The sequence below is a fragment of the Crotalus tigris genome, unplaced genomic scaffold (assembly GCF_016545835.1).
Source record: "Crotalus tigris isolate CLP2741 ecotype Arizona unplaced genomic scaffold, ASM1654583v1 scf7180000018172.2679963, whole genome shotgun sequence".
NCBI lineage: Eukaryota > Metazoa > Chordata > Lepidosauria > Squamata > Viperidae > Crotalus > Crotalus tigris.
This window is the reverse complement of record NW_024096864.1, coordinates 768,922-794,700: the sequence shown is the minus strand read 5'-3', so window position 1 is coordinate 794,700 and position 25,779 is coordinate 768,922. Positions and strand designations below refer to the sequence as shown.

Sequence of the window (25,779 nt, the reverse complement as noted above, 5' to 3'; positions counted from 1 at the left end):
GGAAGAAAACAACCAATCGCAGAGAGCACCAAGGACCCCGGAACCCTGAGCTACAAATACTATCCTTTATTGTGACCTGCAACTCACAAAAGCGTGTGCCTTTTAATAAACCATGTTCATCAAAACGTCTGTGGACCTCACTTCATCTTTAAGAGATCACTAAGGGGGCGTGCATAAATGCACTCACGTGCCTATCACCCCTGTCACGTTTTAGGGTTGTTGTTTTTTTCATTTTTGTTTGACAAATAAATAAATATTTCTGTAAAAAAAAGGGCTACTAAGTTCTTGATTTTATGCCTCCATAAATTAACATGGCTCTCCTCCTGCAATGTCCCTGCGTCTAATTAATCCGTGGAGAAAAAAATATATTAATTCTCACTTCCACACTGTAGATTTCCCAGTGAGACTCTCACCGTACAAAGCCAAACGTTTCAAGCAGTTTGAATGGCTTGATGGGGACCAAAACATCGAGGGCAATTAGCAATGGAAGGCGACAGTTGGGTTGTGACGGTTGAGAGGCAAAAACCACAGGGCAACTGTTCAAGTTGAAGGACTGAGGAGACAGAGTGGATGAATTCTGTGCAACCAGATAATATCAGCCTGAGAGCATGAAGAATTTGTAAGGCAAGACGAGGAGACCACCCCTTCCTCCTCCGCCATCTATTTCAGGAGAGAGGGAAACGGCAGTTAGAAAACCACAGACAGTCTCCCGTTCAGACAGTAGCCATCCCTTCAAGACAGCAAAGACAACAATGAATGAAAGAGGCATGCCCAATAGGAAACCGAGGGTGAAAAAAATAGAAATTCTAGAAAAGGGACACCCCCCCCCCCAATGAAGCCAGCTGGAAGTGATGTTTGAAGGAGGAATGGCCAATATGGGGAGAAAATGCACAAAGCACATCAGAAGGAGCATTATATGAGTGCGGAGAAGAGCAACAAAGATGATCAGGGGAACTGGAGGCTAAAACATATAAGGAACGACAGCTGGAATTGGGTATGTCTAGTTTAATGAAGAGAAGGACGAGGGGGGACATGATAGCAGTGTTCCAGTATCTCAGGGGCTGCCCCAAAGAAGAGGGAGTCAAGCTATTCTCCAAAGCACCTGAAGGCAGGACAAGAAGCAATGGACGGAAACTAATCAAGGAGAGAAGCAACCTAAAACGTCTTGACAGTTACGTTAGAACAATTAATCAGTGGAACAACTCGCTTCCTAAAGTGGTGAATGCTCCAACACTGGACGTTTTAAAGAAGAGATTGGATATATGAAAAGGAATATTGCACGATCGCCCGCTTCTTCAAAATTAAACAAGTTCTTTTTTACAGAAGAAACGCATTGGGTTGAGTTCCACCAGGTTCAAAGCTGGAAAGAGACAATAGGACAGAATGTGAGCAGAAAACACAAGAACAGTTTTTTTTTCTCAACCTTGGTAATTTTAAGATGTATGGACTTCAACTCCCAAAATGTTGCCCAAAAAACTTGAAAATGTACCATGAAATCTTTGAACAAAAGAATGAAATTTCCACACGCTTAGTGTACAATCATCCTGTTCAAGCATCAAAATAGGTAGAGAGAATGCTGAGAAGGAAAACAGGATACAGGAAGCTAGTGGGGTCTCTGGTGCTCTCTGAGCCTGGTTGTTTATTTGCAGACGTTTCATTATCCAATTACATAACATCATCAATGCTATTATGCTAATAATCAAAGCTAGTACTGATGATGTTACCTAGTTGGGTAATGAAAGGTCTGCAAGTAAACAACCAAGCTCAGAGAGCACCAAGGACCCCACAATTCAGTCCTGAACTATAAATATAACTATAAACAATACAGGAAGGTGGTGGCTGGGATTTTTACAAAATGCTTGCTGTGCTAGAAGAAGTGGTTCTGGGATCTTAATAGAAGAAGGCCTTTGGAGAAAGGGATTATACTGTCATTTTTCATGAAATTGCTATGTCTAGGGCACTGTTTCTCAACCATGATAACTTAAAGATGGGTAGACTTCAAGTCCAGGGACAGACTTCAATTCTGGAATAGAATAGAATAGAATAGAATAGAATAGAATAGAATAGAATAGAATAAGAATAAGAATAAGAATAAGAATAAGAATAGAATAGAATAGAATAGAATGCAGGATGTAGAATAGAATAAGAATAAGAATAGAATAGAATAGAATAGAATAGAATAGAATAGATACTGGAATGGAATAGAATAGAATAGAATAGAATAGAATAGAATAGAATAGAATAGAATAGAATAGAATAGATATGGAGAATATAAGAATAGAATAGAATAGAATAGAATAGAATAGAATAGAATAGAATAGAATAGAATAGAATAGAATAATAGAATAGAATAGAATAGAATAGAATAGAATAGAATAGAATAGAATAGAATAGAATAGAATAGAATGCAGGATGTAGAATAGAATAAGAATAAGAATAAGAATAAGAATAAGAATAAGAATAGAATAGAATAGAATAGAACAGAATAGAATAGAATAGAATAGAATAGAATAGAATAGAATAGAATAGAATAGAATAGAATAGATACTGGATTGGACTGGACTGGACTGGACTGGACTAGAATAGAATAGAATAGAATAGAATAGAATAGAATAGAATAGAATAGAATAGAATAGAATAGAATAGAATGCAGGATGTAGAATGGAATGGAATGGAGTGGAGTGGAGTGGAGTGGAGCGGAGTAGAGTAGAGTAGACCTTGAAGGTCTTCTAGTCCAGCCCTCTGCTCAAGCAGGAGAACCTATACAATTTCAGACAAGTGACTATCTAATCTCTTATTAAAAACCTCCAGTGATGGAGCACCCATGATTTCTGGGGGCAAGCTGATCCACTGATTAATTGTCCTCACTGTTAGGAAGTTTCTCCTTAATTCCAGGTTGCTTCTCTCTTTGGTCAGTTTTCAACCATTGTTTCTTGTCCTGCCTTCAGGTGCTTTGGAGAATAACTTGACCCCCTCTTCTTTGTGGCAGCCCCTCAAATCCTGGAATACTGCTATCATGTCACCCCTGTTTCTTCTTCTCTTTAGACTAGCCAAACCCAAATCCTGCAACCATTCTTCATATGTTTTAGTCTCCAGGTCTTGGATCATCTTAGTCGGAGTCCATACATCTTAAAGTTGTCAAGAAGTGCTGGTCTAAGGTATTGGATAAAGACCCAGGGAGATCCATATGAAACTCATCACTTAGATAGATTCATTGGATGACTTTGTCAGTGGAATAATCTCCTCTAAAAAAACAACAACATTCAGTTAGACATGGAAGCTGCTCAGAATCACTCCAGAATAGATTCATCTCAAAATCACAATTGCAATTGGGGAAAAATCTTACTAAAATCCAGGTAGGAGAAAACGGAAACCCTTTTGAGCTGGAGATACAAAGCTGGGCAAATTTTTGGCCTTTTTTCCCAGCAATTCGGAGAAAAGGATGGGTGTCAGGAAGGAATTTGCAGAAGGGACGGGATTTGGGGACAAGGTCAGGGCCTTTCTAGGATGGGTGTGGAGACCAGATGGACTGCACATCCGGCTTATGCCACTGTCAGCCTTACCAGGAGAACCACACAGGAAATATAGCCAGATAAGCTAATTCTACTTTATTGTAAAACTACATTAGCAGAACTATGGTGCTGGAGAAGACTCCTGAGAGTCCTCTGGACTGCAAGGCGATCCAACCGGTCAGTCCTAGAGGAGATCAACCCTGACTGCTCTTTAGAAGGCCAGATCCTTCTAAAGTGGTCTTCCTCACAGAAATGTAGCCACTGTTTTTTGTATCTCTATTTTGAATGGGAAGTCACCTGGATCACGATGGCCCTTAAGAGATCTGGAAAGACCACTGCTTTCTGCAGAATTGAGAGCAAGGGGTATGTATGGCTGTCAAAGTTGGACCATAAGAAAGGCTGAGCGCAAAATAATTGAGGCCTTTGAACTATGGTGCTGGAGAAGACTCCTGCGAGTCCCCTGGACTGCAAGGCGATCAAACCGGTCAGTCCTAGAGGAGATCAACCCTGACTGCTCTTTAGAAGGCCAGATCCTGAAGTTGAGACTCAAGTACTTTGGCCACCTGATGAGAAGGAAGGACTCACTGGAGAAGAGCATAACTCTGGGGAAGACGGAGGGCAAGAGAAGAATGGGACGACGGAGAACGAGGTGGCTGGATGGAGTCACCGAAGCAGGAGGCATGAGCTTAAATGGACTCCAGAAGATGGCAGAGGACAGGAAGGCCTGGAGGAACGTTGTCCATGGGGTTGCGATGGGTCGGACAAGACTTCGCAACTAACAACAACATTGACAGAATCTTGCAAGTCTGATTGTGTAGACCTCCTGCCATCTCTTCTACACGCTGAGAAGCCAAGGAGGGCCCCTTCTCGGTGCACTTTTCCCTCCATTATACTGTTGTGGGCTATGCCAACCTTTTCTTCACCACGGACCCCCTTTAAATAACTTTTGTGGCCACAGAACTCGGCCACAGACCACCAAGATTTAGCTCAAGATTTAAATCATAACATTTCTTCTTTGTGGGCCCCCTGTGATGACATTGTGTGTGGAGAGGGAGAGTCTGCAGACCACAGGTTGAGAACCACTGGACTATGCTCTCTCTTATCCGACTGTTCCCTCAGCAGCATCTCTTTGCCATCCCTCCCCAGGTCATTCCCACATACAATTACAGGGACCTAGAAGCCTGGTGTAGATACTGGGCAAAACCAGGTTATTTTTCTAGTGAAGGGGAGGGGATGAATGGGGAGGTTAGGAGGAAAGCAATCAGTGCCGGAACTGAATTTGGACATCAAGCACTGATTTTGCTCCCTTGGTTCTTTTCAGAAATCAAAAGGATTACTAACTTCGGTGAACGTTGTGCTCCAGCTGAAAACGAGGGGAGGGAAGCTATTCCCCTTGTAGTGGACCTGTTTCTAAACAAAATAATGTTTTCCAATGCTTAGAAGTTTCTACTTTCCCTGAAGGCTGAGCTTGTCCAGAGGAGCATGGGAGGACTCCATTTTCATTTGTGCTATTCTTTAAACACTGGCGATTTAGAACTGGGCTGTTTGGTTTGCACAGTACTGATACACATCAATTGTTAACAAGCAGTGCCTGGCACTGAACTGTGAGACTTTCCACTCTATCGTGAGATAAGAGTTGCCATGCCCGGCTCTCTTTTGAACAGAGCAGATGAGGTACCTGCCCACTTTTACTGAGAAGGTCTGTCACCAATGGATGAAAAAAGCAGGAGAAGCTTTGGACCTTAAGTGATTGGGTCGGTTAACGTGCCCATCATTCCTCACGGGCTTTCGGGGAGCCAGTTCCAAGATCCAGAGTTCTGGAGAGAAAAGACGGGAGTGAGGTCTAGATTTTCACTCAGCAACAGAGGAAATTTAGTCTATAAGAAGTTTGCCCTTCATATTTTCTAACGTTCTACAATCTGGCCCTTTAAACATGGCGAGCAAAATGGCACAAAATGGTTGCATCCTAGTTTTTTGAAGGAGATCGTGGTGACGTCACAAGCAGATTTACTTTTCAATTCCTTTCCTAAGGATTCTCCCATATGAAACTCGCTTCATTCCTAGCAGTTGCTAGGACAAGAAACAATGGATGGAAGCCTATCAAAGAGGGTGAGAACAATTAATCAGTGGAACGACTTGCCTCCAGAAGTTCTGGGTGCTCCATCACTGGAAGTTTTAAAGAAGAGATTGGGCAACTGTTTGTCTGGAATCATGTAGGGTTTGTTGCCTAAACAAGGAGTTGGACTGGAAGACCTCCAAGGTCCTTTCAAGTTCTATTGTTCTGTTATTTAGAAGAAAGAAAGAAGGGAAGAAGGAAGGAAGAAAGGAAGGAAGGAAAGAAGGAAAGGAAGGAAGGAAGGAAGGAAGGAAGGAAAATAGGAAAGAAGGAAAGGAAGGAAGGAAAGAAAGAAGGAAAGAAGGAAAGAAGGAAAGGGAAGAAGGAAAGAAGGAAGGAAGGAAAGAAGCATGGAAGGAAAGAAGGAAGGAAGGCCCCTTCTCAGAGGTGTGATGTAATTCGCTTTTATTCCTCTGCTCACTTTATTCATCTCTTCCAATACCCTTCTCCAAAGATTGTTCATCTCAGACCTACATAAGGCAGTGTAACATTTGATTTGAGAGCTAAACCAAATAGATTATGCACAGGAAAAACAATGGTATAATGGAAATAAAATATATTTTAAAAATGTGCCATGCGCATAACTGCAAGTGAAAAGAAGGTTCAGAACAGTCACTACCAAACTATTGTATTTTAAGGGTGCCACCATCCAGCCAATAGACGCCTCCTTGTACCCTTGGTTTATGATTAACAAATATTTCAATAGTCCACACCTCAGAAAATGGTTTTGGCTGAGCTAATTGTACAGGTAGCCAGAGAACTGTTGGTGATATCTGATAATGGATGAAGGAGTCAACTCTTTGTTGACTGGCTTGGCTGATAAGTAAAAGTCAAAGCCCGTATCCCACGAGCTCCAATTCGAATTTGCTCTTTCCCAGGGAAGCATCTTCTGTTTCTTATCCTGAGCGTGAAAATGCTAGTGACCATGCTGAGGACCTTGGCCACTCTGACAGCACTTCTAGGTAAGGCTTATACGATTTGGCAGTTGAATTCAAAACGAGGGGAAAACGATGGAAAATGAATGCGTTTTAAGACATTCAACTCTGAACATCAATGTGATATTCGGGGATACAGAAAAGTTGAGGATGACGTTCAAAGATTATCTCCTTCGGTGATTCTAGTTTGGAGCCTTCCCAGTTCTCCAATGTATATGTAGTTTTATTCCTTTATTTCTGGGTGCTGTTGGAATTCTGCTTGGATAGCAGGATTCTGGTGGGGACGGTAACTTTCTAGGCTAAGCGCCTTCTCTTCTGGGCTTTGAATGATCCTAAAAAGATGCTTGTCTTCCAGAATCTTAGACGTTAATGCCACTCTGATTTTGTTCTGAATGTTGGGGTTTATTGAGTAATAATGTTTATTGCATGTTTCACATGGTTTTTTTAAAAAATGGCGTATGCATGTTTTAAGAAATGGGCTCTTAATGTGTCAGCTCAATTGCTTACTGGGTAGGGAAGTGATCTGGGGAGGAGAAAAAAATACATATAAATTCAACTTTTGGTTGCAGGAACTGGGCATGTCTAGTCTAGAGAAAAGAAGGATGAGGGGTGACATGATAGCAGTCTTCCAGTATCTCAGGGGTTGCCACAAAGAAGAGGGAGTCAAGCTATTCTCCAAAGCGCCTGAAAGCAAGACAAGAAGCAATGGATGGAAAATAATCAAGGAGAGAAGCAACTTAGATCTAAGGAGAAATTTCCTAATGGTGAGAACAATCAACCAATGGAATGGCTTCCCTTCTGAAGTTGTGGGTGCCCCAACACTGGAGGCTTTCAAGAAGAGACTAGATAGCCAAATAATAATAATAATAATAATAATAATAATAATAATAATAATAATAATATAGTTGGAAGGGAGCTGTCATCTAGTCCAACCCCCTGCTCAGGCAGGAAACCCTATACCATTTCGGACAAATGGCTGTCCAGTCTCTTCTTGACAACTTCCAGTGTTGGAGCATTCACCGCTTCTGGAGGCAGGTTGTTCCACTGGTTAATTGTTCTGACTGTCAGGAAATTTCTCCTTAGTTCTAGGTTGCTGCTCTCCTTGGTCAGTTTCCACCCGTTGCTTCTTGTCCTGCCTTCAGGTGCTTTGGAGAATAGCTTGACTCCCTCTTCTTTGTGGCAGCCCCTGAGATACTGGAACACTGCTATCAGGTGCCCCCTCGTCCTTCTCTTTATTAAACTTGATCAGGGGGTAGATCTCCAAGATCCCTTCCAGCTCTATTCTGATTGATTGAACTAAGAAGAAAGTTAGAAAATTTCCCGTGTGAGGTCAACTTGTGTGGACAATGGACTGAAACTGAATTGGGGCAGATGGAGGTTCTGAGGGCCACCCTTGGAGAAGAGACAGCCCTCATTCTGGCACATCATCCTGGAAGAAATGCAAGTGAGGATGTTTCTGGATCCCTGGTCTCCAAGACAGAGGTTGTGACCAAGAGTGGCTTATCAGCATTGGTTATGCTTTCAATTCCATCCTCTGCAGAAAGAAAATTACTTCAATTACCTCTTACCTGTGGTGTAAAAAATGCAGATTTCCAAACTTGACTCCTCTTATGTGCTCTGCATGGAGCTGAGCCTGGATCTAGTCCAGAGAATTCATTTAGAGATCCCAGGGTCCGGGTTGATCTTTTCAGATGTATCCACCCTGTTGGAAAGAAAAGCATGTTCCTGTATATATGAATGGTCTTGAAAGCAGGCATTTAGCCAGAGCAAAGTTTAGTGAGCAAGCTTCTAACCTGGACAGAAAGAAAAGGTGAATTAAAGAAATATAAGAAGGGGTAGGAAACAGATGGATCTTGGTTCCTATTGTTTCCATCATTCTAGCAGATAGAACCTCTGAGATTTTGGAGAAGGAAGGAAGGAAAGAAGGAAGGAAGGAAGGAAGGAAGGAAGGAAGGAAGGAAGGAAGGAAGGAAGGAAGGAAGGAAAGAAAGAAAGAAAGAGGAAGGGGGAAGGAAAGAAAGAAAGAAGAGGGAGGGAAGGGGGAAAGAAAGAAAGAAAGAAAGAAAGAAAGAAAGAAAGAAAGAAAGAAAGAAAGAAAGAAAGAGAAAAGAAAGGAAGGGGGAAGGAAAGAAAGAAAGAAGAGGGAGAGAGGGAAGGAGGAAAGAAAGAAAGAAAGAAAGAAAGAGGAAGGGGGAAGGAAAGAAAGAAAGAAGAGGGAGGGAAGGAGGAAAGAAAGAAAGAAAGAAAGAGAGAGAGGGAGGAAGGAAGGAAGGAAGGATCAAGATGAAGCTAACATTTGGAAACTCCAAAAACAGGCAGAATGAAAGAAAGAAAGGGAAATTAAACCTTCAACTCTTGCTACAGTCCATAGATGTCTGCAAGGTATGGTAAAGAAACTCTAGATGGTAGCCACAATGGTGCAATCAAAGTGCCATAATGTTTTGGGTGTGTCAGGTGTGCAATATACCGTTGTGGCCGACATAATAGTATTTTAAACACTCACTGGATATTCTGCTCCATTCCACTGTTTCTTGCCATCGATAGCCTGAAAAGTGTCACTATTACCTTAGTCATATCGGGAGCACCAAAGCTCTTCCAGGTTGAAAGGATTGAACCATGGCATCACCATTGCCCAGGGGATGCCCATTTGGGGGCTCCTTTCATGTCCCTCTTAAGCTGCCCACCGAAGTGGTACCTATCTATCTATTTGCAATCTCCCACTTTCAAACTGCCGGGTTGGCAGGAGCTGGAGGTGTGTGATGGGAGCTCACCCCATTCCGCAGCACCAACAGGGTCTCAAACACAAGCCTGCCGATCATCAGCCCAGTATCCTAAACTCGTGAGCCAACATGCTCTCCGAAAAGTGCTATAGAGGCAGGCTGGATTCACACAACATGTCAAGCCAGACACAAAAAGAGAGAGAATGAAAAGTAGGCTCAGTATGTTTTCCAAATGAAGCTTTAACAGATGGAGAAGACTCACCAAGAGATGGCTTCTGAACCAAATACAAAGAGACGGGATCCCTCTTTCTACCCTCTCCATTCACTTAAACCATGTAAACTGCACCCTAATAGCCACAGGATCCATCTTGCTCTAATTCGGGATCAAGTCTGTTCTGCAGATGGCCCAGTTCCTTGAAACTTATTTCTTCCTGGCTTGCTGAGTTGATACGTATAAATTTTCCACTGATTTTTTTTTTAAAAATTGCCTTTTAGAATAGGCCAATAATTTTTGCTATTCATCTTTGGTTTTTAATGATTCTTTAATATCTCTCCTTTTAATCTACACCATCTTGCAAATTGGCGACAGTTCTTGCTTCTTGGCTGCATACTAAGACTGATTATTTGATAGTGAATTCTTGATCTCAGCTTTCCCCATCAGATCTCTTCAGATGGTTTTGACCACAGTTTCTCTAATTGTGTATGTACAAAAAAAAAAAAAAATCTCAGGTCCTGAAGAGTCATAAATGAACACTGCAGGTGTGTGTGTGTGGGGGGGGGGTGGCAAACTTTTTTTTTAAACCACATTTTTCACTATTACATGTAACAATGAGCTTGTAAATTTGTGGTTTGAAATGAAAAGCAGCAATCCAAGAGGAAAACCCAACTTCTCCCTCGGCTTGGAACAACCATTGCATCCATCTATTATGATCACACCGTCCTCTCTATATTTTAATTTATATGCATGTTTATCTCTGTTATTAATTTTTTTTAAAAAAGAGGCATGAAACTTGGATAATGTTGGTTTTGATGTTGGGCCGAGATGTACGGTCTGACCCAAGATGAATAACCAAGCTGGAAGGAACCTTAGAAGTCCTCTAGTCCAACCCTCTGCACAAGCAGGAGATCTTTATACCATTCCAGGCAAATGTCTGTCTAATCACTTCTTGAAAATCTTGAAGACCTCCAAGGCTGATTCTGATTCCAGAGCACCTCAGATTCTATTACATCATCATCATTATCATCATCATAATCATAATCATCATCAAGTTGGAAGGGACCTTGGAGGTCATCTAGTCCAACCCCTTGTTCAGGCAGGAAACCCTATACCATTTCAGACAAATGGCTGTCCAATCTCTTCTTAAAAACTTCCAGTGTTGGAGCATTCACAGCTTCTGGAGGCAAGCTCTTCCACTGATTAATTGTCCTAACTGTCAGGAAATTTCTCCTTAGTTCTCGGTTGTTTCTTTCTTTGGTTAATTTCCATCTGTTGCTTCTTGTCCTGCTTCTAGGTGCTAATGCAACTTTAATGCGAGAGTTCGTAAATACATCTTTACGACTAAACATAAATGCTATGATTCTATCATTGAATGGTGCTGCAGGGTCTCCCCACTTCAACAGCTTTAGGTTGTGTGGACTTCAACTCCCAGAATTCCCCAGCCAGACAGTGTACATTCTAGGAGTTGAAGTCCACACATCTTCAAGTTGTTACAGTTGAAAAAATTTGGTTTATTGTACCGTGCAAACAAACTCTACCCTTCCAGGTACATACTGCAAGAAGCCATGGTTTGGTTTAACCATAACTGGTCACCTAAGGATTTTCCATAGTATAGTATAGTGTAGTGTAGTGTAGTGTAGTGTAGTGTAGTGTAGTGTAGTGTAGTGTAGTGTAGTGTAGTATAGTATAGTATAAAATATAATAATGTAATGTAATGTAATGTAATGTAATGTAATGTAATGTAATATAATATAATATAATATAATATAATATACCCATAAACCAAAGGGTTCTGTTAAGGCTCATCAACTGGGTGAACCCAACCTACCAGTCACTTAGCTACTTAAGTATTAAGTCAGTGCTTCAAATGCTGACCACAGTGGCACAAGGAGAGAGTTAGTAACTCCTCATTTTCCTTCCACCCTCTCCCCTAACATTAGCAGAAAGGATAACTGACAAATGTGCAGAGGGCTTGCCTTGCTATCCCTTTTCCTCCTCTTTGATCTCAGTTGGGCCATTCTAGAAGACGCAAAGATTCCTCTGAGTTGCACTTAACTTCTAGGGACTCCACTGAGTGGAGCGTTTTGTGTTTTTGTTTTGTGCTTTTCAGAAAAAGAGCAGGACTTTCCAATATCTGACCACAGAGCTTCCATCTGCTGTTTCATTTGGCCTTGATTGTGAGATTATTCAGTTGACTTTCCTTATCTAAATCCTCCCACTGCTCAAGTGTATTTACTGGCAGGGCCCTGCATAACAGTTGTTAAGTTTGTTTTTGCATCTCACAAGGCTAAGACTCAGACGACATCTGCATACAGGTAGTCCCTGACGTACGACAGTTCATTTAGTGACCCTTCAAAATTACGATGGCATTGAGAAAAGTGGCAGTGACATTTTTCAACGTATGACTGCTGCAGCACCCCCACTGATCATGTGATCCAAATTCAGTTGCTTGGCAACTGGTTCATATTTATGACAGTCACAGCGTCCCGGGGTCATATCCCCTTTTACAACCTTCTGACAAGCCAAGTCAATGGGGAATCCAGATTCACTTAACAACCGAGTTACTAACATCAACTGCAGTGATTCACTTAACCACTGTGGCAAGAAAGGGGCAAAATTCATTTAACACTTAACAAATGTCTCCCTTAACAACAGAAATGTTGGACTCAACTGTGGTTGTAAGTTGAGGATTACCTGTATTTTCTAGAGCAGCATTCCTATCTGACGTTAATTCATAAAAGTAAAGCCTTCTTTGAATTGAATGGGAATTGGACTTAATTCCTATTGACTCCAACGACGTACCCAGGTTGTTTTCTTGCAGGAATTTGCGTCACATTCTAGCCCAGAGCGGGTGTGTCAGATAGGCTCATTTCTGAGATGTTTGGACAAAAACTGGGATATAAATCCAATAAAAAGCAAGGCATTAGCCTGGCAACCAAATGTGTTCCCCATAACTACCTATGGTTATGTACATAGACACACACAAACACACATAGAGAGACAAACATACATACATACATAGATATATATATAGAAGCATGAAGCCGAAAACACTAGCCTGAAGATGACGAATGAGACTTCGTCGAAACGTCGCCAAGACACTTCCAATTTGACGTGGGAGAAAACCCGAATAACCAAAGATCTACATACAAACACCCGCGAAAACCTCAGAAAACAAACAAATGTGTGTGTGTGTGTGTGTGTGTGTGTGTGTGTATATATATATATATACACACATACACACACACACAAACACACACACACACACACACACATACATACATACATATAAAATCAATCTATAAATCATTATATTACTTGGACTCAAACTAAGTTCAAAAATATAGTCCTTGTTTAGTGACTGCTTTGTTTAGCAACCATTTGCAGTTACAATAGCGTTGAACAGTAAGTTTACTATCAGTCCTCCCACTTAACCACCTTTGCCTAATGACATCACAACCTACTTGTTGCTATTCTGTCTCCCTCTATAGAGTTCTGTTGGATTGGCCTATTTTGAGATAGATTTTGATGTCAAGGCTATGAATCCCTTGATGCCCTCATCTGCTTTTTCCCATCTCTTCCATGAACGCGGTCCCCGGATTTTCTTTTTAAATACATGGCTAGGAAGATAATGGCTATAATTTTTCCATCAGGTTGGCATATAATCCAAAATACCTGCATTTGGTTGAGACGCTTCAACTAGCCAAGGAACGAGAGATTGCTTTCTGAGACAGAGATTGGAAAGGGGTGACATTTCAGTTCCTGAATACAACTAGACACTTGGTTGATTTTTGTCCTAATAGATTGATTTTCCACAGGTCTTGTGAAGGGTGTGATTGTGACCATGCCAAAGAATGCCACGAATACAACAGTTGGTGCCAACATCACCCTTCCTTGCCTGTATAATACAGCAACGACTCCTGATATGATTCAATGGAATTTTTATGGCAATGATCTGCAAACTCCTGGAGTAAGACATTAAGCTTTTATTTCAAACTTGAACTGTTATTTATTGCCTGGTTAAGATTGTTTTGAATTCTGAACGCTATGAGGAACACAGTCTAAACTTTGGTAATGTTTCATGACCAAACTAGATAACATCCTCAGTGCACTGATGGTTTTATCTAGTTTGGTAATGAAACATTTGCAAGAAAACCACCAAGCTCAGAGAACACCAAGGATCCCACAGCTCAGCCCTGAGTTACAAATATTCTCTTCTTTGGTACAATCTATTGTAGTTCAGTAGGAGGGTCTCCACTGAGTTTAAAGTGTTTTTATTTACAAGGAGTGACCAGAGGTGTACTTCAGCAGAGAAGTAATGAGTCCAAAGTAATCCTATTGCCTTTACTTGATTCTTTAAACTGATCCATTTTAAGCCAGCAGGGAAGCAATCAGTCTTGGCTTCTAAAGGCTCTCTTGTTTGCTGTTATGCTTAGAATGCTAAAAACTTTAAATTTGGGGGGTACTATCAGATATTCTTCATCAATTAATATCCCTTCACCAGGACAGAATCTATTATATATATTATTTGATTGCCCAACTTAATCCTTAATCCTAAATCAATCTTTTTCAATTGTGTGCCCTTTGGGATTTGTCGAACAGATATGACATACATTTCAATGATTTTTTTAGCCATGGACCATCCTGGCTGAGAATTATGAAAGTTGTGTTCTATTATAGCTGGCAGCTCTCCAGGTAGGAATAGCTGGACTACATAAAACAGAGGAATATTTGTCCCCTGTTCTTTGGTTATGAGGACAACACATCAGATCTTCTCTGGCTATTCTCTATGTTAGAAATTCTATTTATATAAAGCACCATACAGAGCAAACAAAGAGTACAGTCACCATGTGCTTTACTGCTCAATATCTAACTGAAACAGGAAACTCTACTTAGAACAAAAGAGCAGAGAGTATATATACCATAGATCCAAATTTGTATATGCTGCCATCTACTGGCTGAATACTACAGTACTATAGTTGTTGCATAGAAATACATTCCAATGATGAATTCCATCACCCTACTTCCTAATCCAGTGATGGCAAACCTTTTAGAGACTGAGTGCCCAAACTGCAACCCAAAACCCACTTATGCATCGTCGAGTGCCGGATGGGCGTGGCCCATTGGGTGGGCGTGGCTGCGGTGGTAATGGCAGACGGGTGGGACTAAAAAGTTCAATCAATCAATTCCAACTTTGCAAGATCTTTTGTTTTCCCCTCAAGAAGTTGAAATTGACTGATTGAACCTTTTTTTTTTTTTTTTTGCACACGGTGGCGGAAGCCTAAAGCAAAAAGGTTTTATAAAACCCAGCTGAAGGCCTAGGACTAGGGCAATGGTGCGCGTGCCCACAGAGAGGGCTCATGCCATAGGTTCGCCACCACTGTCCTAATCATTGGCTTTGCTGATAGTTGAGTAAGGGTGGCATTTTTTTTATTAGTGCCTATTTTTGCTGCACACCAGTAACATTCATTCATTCATTTATTTTTATCCCACCTTTATTATTTTTATGAATAATTCAAGGTGGCAAACATATCCAGCATACATTTTCAATGGGTCTTCCTCCTCTTATGTTCTCAAAACAGCCCTGTTGGGTTGAGAGAGTGACTGGCGAAATGTGACCCAGTTGGCTTTCATGGCTAAGATGGGACTTGAACTCACGGTTTCCCACTTTCTAGCCGGGTGCCTTAACGTAGAACTCTAGTGTTGACAACTGCCTCTACAAGATGGGCAGAATTAAAATCCCAGGAGAGGAAGTTAAAATAAACAGCAGTCCTGAGACTCAGAGCTGCAGTCCTTTAGCTCTGATCATGGACTCTGAATGGTGACTTTAGCGCCCAAAAGGGGACGGAGCAACCTTAAAATGAAAATCCATATTGCTCACATTAAAAAGAGTGCTGTGTTTTTTTTAAAAAAATCCAAGTCACCAACTCATAGACTAGCACATTTCTACTCAAATGCAGCCATCAACATGCCTTTATAGGGGTGAAAAGTCCACCAGTCACTGTGGAAAGACTGTGTCTATCACAGATACACGGGGAAGATGTAGCGAGATTCACAAGGTAAGAACGTGAAATCTACAAGAATAATACGATTGTTTGGGATTTCTGATGTGCTCTTTATATAGGTAGCCCTTGACTTATGACTGTAATTGAGCTTGGTCATCAGAGTCATGCGTCGTAATGGTTCTAAAGTGGTCACCCCTGTGACCAACCCGATTTTAGGACCTTTTTTCCCAGTGGCCATTATGCAAACATTGCAGTTGTTAAGCCCAGCGTTCACTGTGGGTTTGTTTTACTGAAAACCAGAAGTAAATGCCAGTTATAAGCAAAACCATCATAAAGTGCAATGATGAACCAGGGATGCTGTAAACTGCTGCTTGTTGCTGAGTGTTCAACACATGTTGATGACCACAGGTGCTCATTGGAATTTAGGAGCTGGTCATAAGTCAAGGTCTATCTGTACATTTTTGTTAAAATCTCAGGTGAGTTTCTGGAATTCAGCTCTTCACATTCTCTTCTAGCAATAATGATGTTCCCTAGTTGGTTAATGAAATGTCTTCAAGCTCAGAGAGCACCAAAGACCCCATAGTCCTCCTCCTTCTTGTCCCATCTCCTCTTCCTCCTCCTCCTTTTTCACTCCACAAACCCCACTCCTTTCTAGCACTGATGATGTTACCTTGTTTGGGTAATGAAACGTCTGCAAGAAAACAAGAAAATTCAGAGAGCACCAAGGAGCTTCTTTTCTTCTTTTTCTTCTTCTTCTTCTTCTTCTTCTTCTTCTTCTTCTTCTTCTTCTTCTTCTTCTTCTTCTTCTTCTTCTTCTTCTTCTTCTTCTTCTTCTTCTTCTTCTTCTTCTTCTTCTTCTTCCTCCTCCTCCTCCTCCTCCTCCTCCTCCTTCTCCTCCTTCTTCCTTCTTCCTTCTTCTTCCTCCTCCTCTTCTTCTTCTTTTTCTCCTCCTCCTCCGCCTCCTCCTCCTTCTTCCTCTTCCTTCTTCTTCTTCCTCCTCCTCTTCTTCTTCTTTTCTCTTCTTCTTCCTCTTCTTCCTCTTCTTCTTCTTCCTCCTCCTCCTCCTCTTCCTCCTCCTCCTCCTCCTCTTAGTTAAGTCCATCCTCTTTGGCAGAAATGACAGCTATAATTCTCATAGCCAGGATTGGTTTTCCTTATGCTTCCTTACAGAACCTTTCTAGTTCAGAAATATTTTTTAGATCTCCTTGCATGCATTAGATGCCAGGAATCTCCTCCACAGATTTTTAATAATTAAGTTGGGGACAGTGAAGGCCATTCTAAATGCTTTTATCTGTTTTATTTTCCTGTAAATACTTCATAATTAACCTGGAACTCTGGTTTTGCTGAAGCATCCCAGGAAACCTAAGGACATTCCTGCATTAAACGAAATCTAGTTAACTAGTTGATCAGTGATGCATGCAACACCAATGTACAGTTATTAAAAGACAGGTGGAATTTTAATATATGTATTTTACTGTTTTGTGAACTGACCTGGCAACTTATCTTTTTTTTTTTTTTTACAGGCAGGCTCAAAATCGGGAGCAAACCAAATAACCTCATTATTATTATTTTCTTCCACCACCGATTTGATGAATGTTAAATTCTGTTTCACAGATTTATATTTGGCAGTCTGGCAAATCTTATTACCTTGGACAGTTTAAGGGCCGAAGTCAAGTAGCAAACAACACGGGAAATGCAAGCCTTTCCATCTTCAACATGCAGCCCTCAGACACAGGGGTGTATAGGTGTTCAGTTTACAATTTCAAGGACGGTACCGCAAATGAAGGTGAAAAATCAGTGTTGGTCAGCGTGCTAGGTACTTATTTCTCTTTTTCTTCTTTAGTGGGTTTCTGTGCTCGTTACCTGCTACGTTGAATTAAAGGTTCAGTGATTGGGTTCCACCTCAAGCTAAGCCCAAATATGTTTTGCATTCTGTTCTGGCTAAGCATATTGAATGTAAGAGCCGTGATGGTGCAGTAGTTAGAATGCAGTATTGCAGGCAAACTCTGCCCACTGCCAGGAGTTCGATCCTGACCAACTCAAGGTTGACTCAGCCTTCCATCCTTCCAAGGTTGGTAAAATGAGGACCCAGATTGTTGGGGGCAATGTGCTGACTCTGTAAGCTGCTGTAAAGCACCATGAAGCAGCGTACAAATCTAAGTCCTAAGTATTCACTCACTGTGGTTGATCAACCACTGTTTATGGCTTAATACAGTATGTAAGCCTGGTTAGCCAACAAGCTATGGCTTAAGATGGTCTGTGACCCAATCTAGAGATGTATACTTGAGCTTCTGGTTAACTATCAACAGAGTTCATACCTTGCATTGAGCCATCATGTGTGTCTATCAGATTTGACAAAGTGTATTGTGTGAACTTGTTTCATTGAGGTTTATTAAACAAACCATGATGTAATGTCATAGGTGAGTCACTTTGTAAAAACAAATCTTGAGTGCAGCCAAATAGTACAGTGTTCGAATCCATGCAATTGGCCAAACATGTGGCTTAGTGTGTTGTGTGACTCAACCAAATTATGGTTTATGTTATATAAATGCATCTGGTTGTGATTTATACATTAAATCATGGTTTAACAAAGAACAGCTTGGTCCAAGATGTGACTGTAGTCAATTATACTTCCTGCTCAGGATTCCTCTCGGCTCTCCTGCCATCCAAGGAAGGCAATTTCCATTTTTCTTCTAAGCATTCCAGAATTATAAAGACTTTTCTGATCTTATAGAATTATGTACCCGTATTAGGCGACCCGGCGTATAAGGCGACCCCCGTCTTTATCGCCAGGTCACCTTCCTAGAACGTCGTCTTATACGCCAGAAACTACCAGTATTTCCGGCGTATAAGACGACTCGGCATATAAGATGACCCCGTCTTTGGCGCCGAGTTTAGCGCTTCCGGAAGTCGTCTTATACGCCGGCATATACGGTATTTTTCTTGAGTAAGAGTTACGTCCTTTCACAGTTGGCAATTCTGAGCGTTAAAACCCACATATCTTAAAAGTTGCCAAGTTTGAAAGTTGCTAGTCTCTATCCACTGCTGATATATTTAAAACCTTAAATATAGAATTAAAGAATTACTAAAGTATAAGAAGAGCTGTCTCCCAATTTGAAAAGCAGGTGCCCAATGCATCACAAAGGCACCAGACTGCAAAAAGAGTCCCCTAGAACAGCAGTGCCCAAATTTTTTGGCACCAGGGACGAGTTTCATGGAAGATTATTTTTCCATGGACTGGAGACAGGGAGGAGGAGCGTGCCATCTAGATCCCACGCATGTGCGGTTTCGCTCATCTTCAGCTGTGCGGCCCGGTTCCTAAAAGGACACAGCCCGATACCAGTCCATAATACCAGTCCACTGTCCTAGAACAGAGTTCCCCAACCTTTCCGGGAGGAGGAGGAGGGGAGGGTGGGAAAGGGAGGGGCAGGTGCATGTGCACGCGTGCGCATCCGTTGCTTGTGCAAGTGGGACTGAGAGCACCCGTGATGCTCGTTTGGGGCCCTGAGTGCCTGCGATGCTTGCACGAATTGGGCCACAAGCGCCCGCAACCCTCGCATAAGTGAGGTGATGCTCTTGAGTGGGGCTGTGCGCATGCACACGCGCGCACCAGCCCGGTTTCAAATAGGCCATGCACTGGCAGTAGGCCACGGCTCACAGGTTGGAGACCCCTGCCCTAGAATACAACCCAACAGAAAAAAAAGAGAAAGATAATTTCAATGTCACTGCTTTGCTTGCTGTTTTGTATTCCAGTTCCCCCTTCGAAGCCCCTCTGCAGTTTTGGTTCAAGCCATCATTCTGATGTTGAACTTGGCCACTTGGTCACTTTAGCCTGCGTTTCGGAAGCCGGTCTGCCAAAGCCAGCCTACAAATGGTACCGACTAACTGGAGATAAAGTGCAGCCTGTCACTGAGACATACAGTGAGTAGCTTTCTCCTTCCAGTTCCTGGAAGATGCAACAATTCAGCATCTTTTTTGTTTGCATCTTGGTGACTAGAATTGGACACAATATTCCAAGGGTGGCCTCATCGCTTTTGTGGCACTGTTGAGGCCACACTTGGAATTCTGTGTCCAGTTTTGGTCACCATGATACAAAAAGATTTGACACTCTAGAGCAGGGGTTCTCAACTTTTCTAATGCCGCGACCCCATAATACAGTTCCCCATGTTGTGGTGACTCCCAACCACTTATACATCACCGGGTGCCAGGGGCATGGCCAAAGAAAAGGGGAGAAAAATGGTGGACAGCCTTGTTTGGCGACCCCCGTGAAATGGTCGTTTGACCCCAAATGGGGTTCCGACCCGCAGGTTGAGAACCACTGCTCTAGAGCAGGGGTTCTCAACCTTGGCAACTTTAAGACTTGTGGACTTCAACTCCCAGAATTCCTGGCTGAGGAATTCTGGGACTTGAAGTCCACAAGTGTTAAAGTTGCCAACGTTGAGGACCCCTGCTCTAGAACTTGATGATTAGGAGACTGGAGGCTAAAACATACAATGAACAGTTGCAGGAACTAGATATGTTTAGTCTAACGAAGAGAAGGAGTAAGGGGTGTTATGACAGCAATTTTCCAGTACTCGGCGGGCTGTCATAGAGAAAAGGAAGTTACTGTGTTTTCCCGTAAATAAGACTTATATTAATTTTTGCTCCAAAAGACGCATTAAGGCTTATTTTCCAGTTAAGTCTTACTTTCAGAGAAATACGGTACTAATTGCGTCCATCTGGCTGACGATCTTAACTGGAGCTTATTTTGGGAGTAGGGCTTATATTACAAGCATCCTGAAAAATCATGTTAGGGTTTATTTTCCGCTTAGGTCTTATTTGGGGGGAAACGGGGGTAATACAAGCTTTCAAACTTACATTAATATACTCTACAATAAAGTAGAATTCCTGAAATCTCTGCAGGGTCTGTTCCTTGACTCAGCCCACCTTAAGAAGCTGAGACTTCCCACCTTCCAAAATTATTATCAATACATTTATATGTGCTGCCCGTTATCTCGCTATCCAAGATCAAGGCCAGCACTAACTAGGTTCTAAGATGTGTGTTTAACACCCTGGCCTTCCTGCTGTCTTTCTTTCCAGACCCTTCCTCAGGACGCTTGGTTCTAGGCAACCTGACCCGATTTGAAGAAGGCTATTACCAATGTACAGCCATCAACATCCTTGGAAACAGCTCCTGTCACGTCGACCTCACCACAAAACGTTGAGTTTTGTCCTGCCTGTTCTACTTAGTTTCCAATATTTCTACATTGCTTCTTGTGTAAACCAGCCATTTACAATAAAAAACTATTTTAATAAAAGCACGGAAACACCAAAATTCTCAGGCTGGAAACCTGGTGACTGTGAGTTCCAGTTCTGCCTTAGCACAAAGCCAACTGGGCGACCTTGGGCCAGTCCCACTCTCTCAGCCCCAGGAAGAAGGCAATGGCAAACCACTTGTGAAAAACCCCTTGGCAAGGTTTTTCACAAGCGATTTGCCGTTGTGTCCTTCCCAAGGTTTTTCAGAAGCGATTTGCCATTGCGTCCTTCCCGGGGCTGAGAGAATGGGACTGGCCCAAGTTGGCTTTGGGCCAAGGAAGAACTAGAACTTAGAGTCCCTGGCTTCTAGCCTGATGCCTTAACTACTACAGACAGTTGGCTCTCTAATGATGGTTTACTTACTGGGTGTTGTGATTATTATATAATTTAGATGATTTTGTATAACTTGGGAAGTGTTTTTTTAAATCCTAATCTTACCGTATCGTTGAGCATCTTCTGAAGGGAACACCAGGGTAAAACTGTAAATGAATGGAAATGTAAACGAGGAGCCAAGTTCAGATGCTGTAAGTGTAACATGGGCTCAACCCAATCTTAGCCCTTGTCTTTTGTTTTGCGGAAGCCGTTTTTCCTTGGTCTTCATTCCTCAACAGAAAAAAGGAAAACATCAAGCTACCCATGAGATAGTTTTAAGGATAAAGCAGCACCCAGTTCCTGAAGATGTTTGGGAATCAACACATTTTCTTGAAGTCCTAACAGAATTGTAATAGAGATGTGATTGAATCGTTTCCTTTCGAGTGAAATCCAACCTAGAACTAAGGAGAAATGTCCTGGCAGCGAGAACAATTAATCAGTGGAACGGCTTGCCTTCAGAAGTTGTGGGTGCTACAACGCTGGAGGTTTTCAAGACGAGACTGGGCAGTGTTTTGTTCAGGGTGGTTAGGATCTCCTGCCATGGGCAAGGGGTTGGGGTGGAAGACCTCCATGGTCCTCTCCAATCCCATTATTCTATGTTGAGTTTGAATTACTGGGCCACCAAAAGGGCCCTGTAGTTACTCCATCACATTCATGAACTGAAAAGAGCTGGTTGGAATTCACACACTGAAAGGGCGCCATTTTGGTCCCTCAAGGGAAGCCCCCTTGATTTCAACAGCTGCCTTCACAAGGAACCCAAAATCAGGAGTTCTTCATCCTGCGGTGTTGTCCGAGGCAGAACGGCCAAATTTGCACATAGCACACTAAGCCAAACCGACAATATGTGCAAATCTTGCCAGGATGGATAAATCGGCTTTCCTATTCTTTAATCCACTCAGAAGTGTGATTTACCCGCTTCGCATCCTCTGCTAAGGAGCTTCTTGTAGAGATGACAGGAGTTTTTTCTCTCTCCCTGCAGATTCCGAAGGTGGCATCATTGTGGGAGCATTAATTGCGGCAATTCTAGCCGCTGCCTTGATATGTGTCGTTGGTTGGATTCTCATCTCCAGAGAGAAGAAGAAGAGGAGAAAGCAGAAACCTGATTCCAAGGAAATGCAGTAAGTTTGTCGAGAGAACTTTTTGGAAGAAAGCTTCCCTCTTCTCTGAAATTTGTCCTAAATCAGGTTGGCTCGTGGGTTTAATCCAGAGTTTGTTGGAACAAGAGTTTAGCAAATAAATCACAAATTTATTTTTCTCAGCACAGTGGCTGGATCCCAAGGTTAGGCTGTCAATGATGGGCCTTCAGTAGACTTGTAGAATCAGCCTCAATTGGCTGGCTTCATACATCAGACTAAGCTACATCCCTGGTGGACCAGCCATAGTAGCTAAGCCAAATCCGACTTCACAGGGTTCTTGTGGGAAAAATAGGAGGAAGGAATATTAGGTACGTTCATCACCTTAAGTTATTTATACAATAAGATAGGATAAAAAAAAATCTAAGAAAACCTCCCCAATAAGTAGCAAAGGATGTAATCCCAGGCTAAGAATTGCAATTTTTATGGGCACATAAAGGAACCAAGTTGAATTTATGAGTAACCAGGCAAGCTGCTGGATCATTAAATTAAAGGAAGATCAGTAAAAGCAGATCCAACCTAGAACTAAGGAACATTTCCTGGCAGCGAGAACAATTGATCAGTGGAACAGTTTTGCCTCCAGAAGTTGTGGGTGATCCATCACGGCAGTCTTTTAAGAAGAGCCTGGACAGCCATTTGTTTGGGGAGATATAAGTCTCCCGACTTGAGTAGAGGGTTGGACTAGATTCTAGAAGACCTCCAAGGTCCCTTCCAGGTCGATTATTCCATGTTTTATGTCAGAAGCTATGTAAGGTTAGACTGTTCGTTGCTTCATGGGAGACTGGCTAGGGACAGTGGGCTCATTGACTAGGCCCTCCAAGAAGGCAGGGATGGAGACCACCTCAATAACATTATCAGATAAAGTACATGGAGGCAGAGAGTGAAGTTCAAGTTGAGATTATATAAAAGTACTAGACTCATGTAAAACAGGAAAAATATAGTAATGTTGGATTAGCCTTAAAAGGGTCACTACAGCCTTCTCCAATCTAGCATCTCCTCCTGCCCTGGACTTCAATTCCCAGCATTCAGGAACGATGGAATTGCAATCTAAGACTCTTGAACTGGGAAAGACTACCCCGTTGAGCCTTTTCATAAAAGAGGTATTAGAATGGGCTTCTCCCGCAACATGCTATACTGAGAAAAATGCACATCCATCTAAACTTTTAAATTGTCTAACGCCTATGTGTATCTATCCATTTATCCATAGTATGGCTGCAGTATTATTTATCCTTCTTATCTTCTTTACTCCCATTGGTAGTGGTATTATTATTATTACTATTACTACTACTATTATTACTACAACAACTATTATTCTGTTGCTTTGCATGTGTACGGAGAGCTTCTGCACCGGAGACAAATTTCTTGTGATGTCTAATCACCATTGGCCAAATAAAGTATTCAATTTAATTTAATTCAATTCAACTTTTGTTTTTCTGCAGGCCTATGCCCACCAAGTCGGAATATGCTGCAGTGCCCAGCCAAGCCAGCGTTCCCATGGCTGCAGTCCCACCAAACCAGGAAGCTAATGAGATGGGAGAACATGGTAGCCCTGAAGGAGCCCAAATTGCCATATTGCCTGAAAATGAGATGCAGGAAATGGGCCATCAACCAATTTCCTAAAGCCAGCGGTTGCCCTAGGGAGAACCCTAAAAAACAGGCCATCTAATCATGAATTTGTACACCGATCCCGTATCTGTGGCTCTGAAATAGTGACACACTGGGCATTTGTGCCTAGTCATTTAAGATTGAATTTCTCCAGCCTTCTATTCATTTCATACGAGACCCATAATCTGACCAGATTCACACCACACGTGAAGATTGTCTAAAACAGCGGTTCTCAATCTATGGGTCGCAACCCCATTTGGGGTCGATTGACCATTTCACGGGGGTCGCCAAGCAAGGCTGTCCGCCATTTTTTTCTCCTTTTCCGACGGGTGCCTTACCTCCCTTGGGTTGGGCCAGCTGGTGGCCCAGCCGGTGGTCGGCCTGCTCCGTCTCTGCCGCTTGCCAGCTACGCCTCGGCCAGCGCAGGGGGCAGCACCACACATGCACAGCACTCCCGGGCAGGGAAAGTCCTCGACTTACGACCGGTTTAGTCCTCGACTTACGACTGGTTTAGTCCTCGACTTACGACTGGTTTAGTCCTCGACTTACGACCAGTTGGGGGTCGCGGCATTAAAAAGGTTGAGAACCACTGGTCTAAAACCATGATTTATTGAACAAACCACAGCAGCTGGGTACCTCAATCACAGAGGAGCACGCAGCTCTGGGGCTGATTAGTGCCCTGGTAGCCCCCTCTTTGCCTTTTAATTAATTTTAATAGCTGTTTCCCGTTAAATTCCTACCTTTCTTCTACGTTTTTAAACTTTTATATATACTGTTTTTAAAATTTAATATTTTATTGTAGGCCGCCCAGAGTCCCTCTTTGGGGAAGATGGGCAATTCAGAAATGTGAAAAATAAAGTACAGGGAATCCTTCACTTATGACCAGTCACGTAGCTGCAGTTTAAAGTAAAGGTGAACCCCCACTTCCAAAAGCTACTAAAGGATTCAGATTCTAAGTTCCGATGCCTGGGATCTCCACACAGTCGTGTGACGACATTTTGGGAGCTAGACATGCACTCTGCATTTAACAGGTGCTACAAAAGTTTTAAAATTGGGTGTGATCACGTGCTGCCCCGTTTTACCACCCAAACTGCAGTCGTCAAGTCTGTAAACCTATAATGTCATTAGATTGTCAATGCTGTGCTGGTTTAATCAAACTAGCCAGTCAGTCCCATAATTAATCCTTAACAAATGGTACAAACCCGGACGGTGGTTTAATTTTCAGTTCAGTTGGTTGTGCAAATCCCCCAAATGGTATTTACTTTACCAAACCGCAACTTGTTTGAATGCAATCACTTATTAAGCCTAAGGGCAGGGGTAGGCAACCTTGGCCCTTTTATGACTGGTGGACTTCAATTCCCAGAATTCCTGAGCCAGCATGGGGGAACTATGGCCCCCTCATGACTGGTGGACTTCAACTCCCAGAATTCCTGAGCCAGCCATGCTGAGGGGAAAGGGAGAGGTTTCCATGCTGAGCCATGCTGGCTCAGGAATTCTGGGAGTTGAAGTCCACGAGTCATAAAAGAGCCAAGGTTGCCTACCCCTGGCCTAAGGTGTGAATCTAGCATATAAAATTTACTAGTGTTAATTAACAAGAATTAGTTAACAGCCTCTGAGTTGCCTGACATGTGCATGATCAGCAGGACTGCGTTGCTTTAGATTCACAAACATCCACAAAGATATTTGCAAGAGCGAACAGCCTGCCTGTCTGCAACTCTTTAAAACAGCTATGTCTATCCCAGGGCGGAGCAGCAGTAGAAAAGACAAGACTGCTTTAAAAGTTGTAGTTAATGTTATAATGCACCACCCTACGCCCTGAGCATCTTTTTGTGCAGTTTGAATGCTTCAGTCATCATGCTTAATCCTCAC

At 42.3% G+C, this 25,779-nt stretch overlaps 2 protein-coding genes across 3 annotated transcripts in view; one reads left to right on the top strand and one right to left on the bottom strand.

Moving 5' to 3' along the window:
* Positions 1 to 5,211: 5,211 nt before the first annotated feature.
* The window catches only part of PSMD10 (proteasome 26S subunit, non-ATPase 10), a 29,617-nt gene continuing 9,049 nt past the window's right edge, over positions 5,212 to 25,779 (bottom strand). The window contains exons 5-6 of one of the 2 annotated variants that reach the window (XR_005557338.1): positions 8,132 to 8,265; positions 5,212 to 5,329 (exon numbers count right to left, since the gene is read on the bottom strand). Coding sequence is in view for 1 of the 2 variants with exons in the window: in XM_039348735.1 (XP_039204669.1) it covers positions 8,217 to 8,265 (49 nt within the window). In the remaining variant the exon portion in view is untranslated. Of the gene's footprint in view, positions 5,330 to 7,761; positions 8,266 to 25,779 lie in introns of those variants that run through there. The other variant, XM_039348735.1, reaches the window with a different exon arrangement.
* VSIG1 (V-set and immunoglobulin domain containing 1) lies at positions 6,403 to 24,251 on the top strand. Its single transcript, XM_039348733.1, has 7 exons — positions 6,403 to 6,590; positions 13,319 to 13,470; positions 17,120 to 17,321; positions 19,259 to 19,426; positions 20,585 to 20,704; positions 22,152 to 22,290; positions 23,745 to 24,251. Exons 1-7 carry the CDS (start codon positions 6,542 to 6,544, stop codon positions 23,923 to 23,925), a joined length of 1,011 nt encoding a protein of 336 aa, XP_039204667.1. The 5' UTR covers positions 6,403 to 6,541; the 3' UTR covers positions 23,926 to 24,251.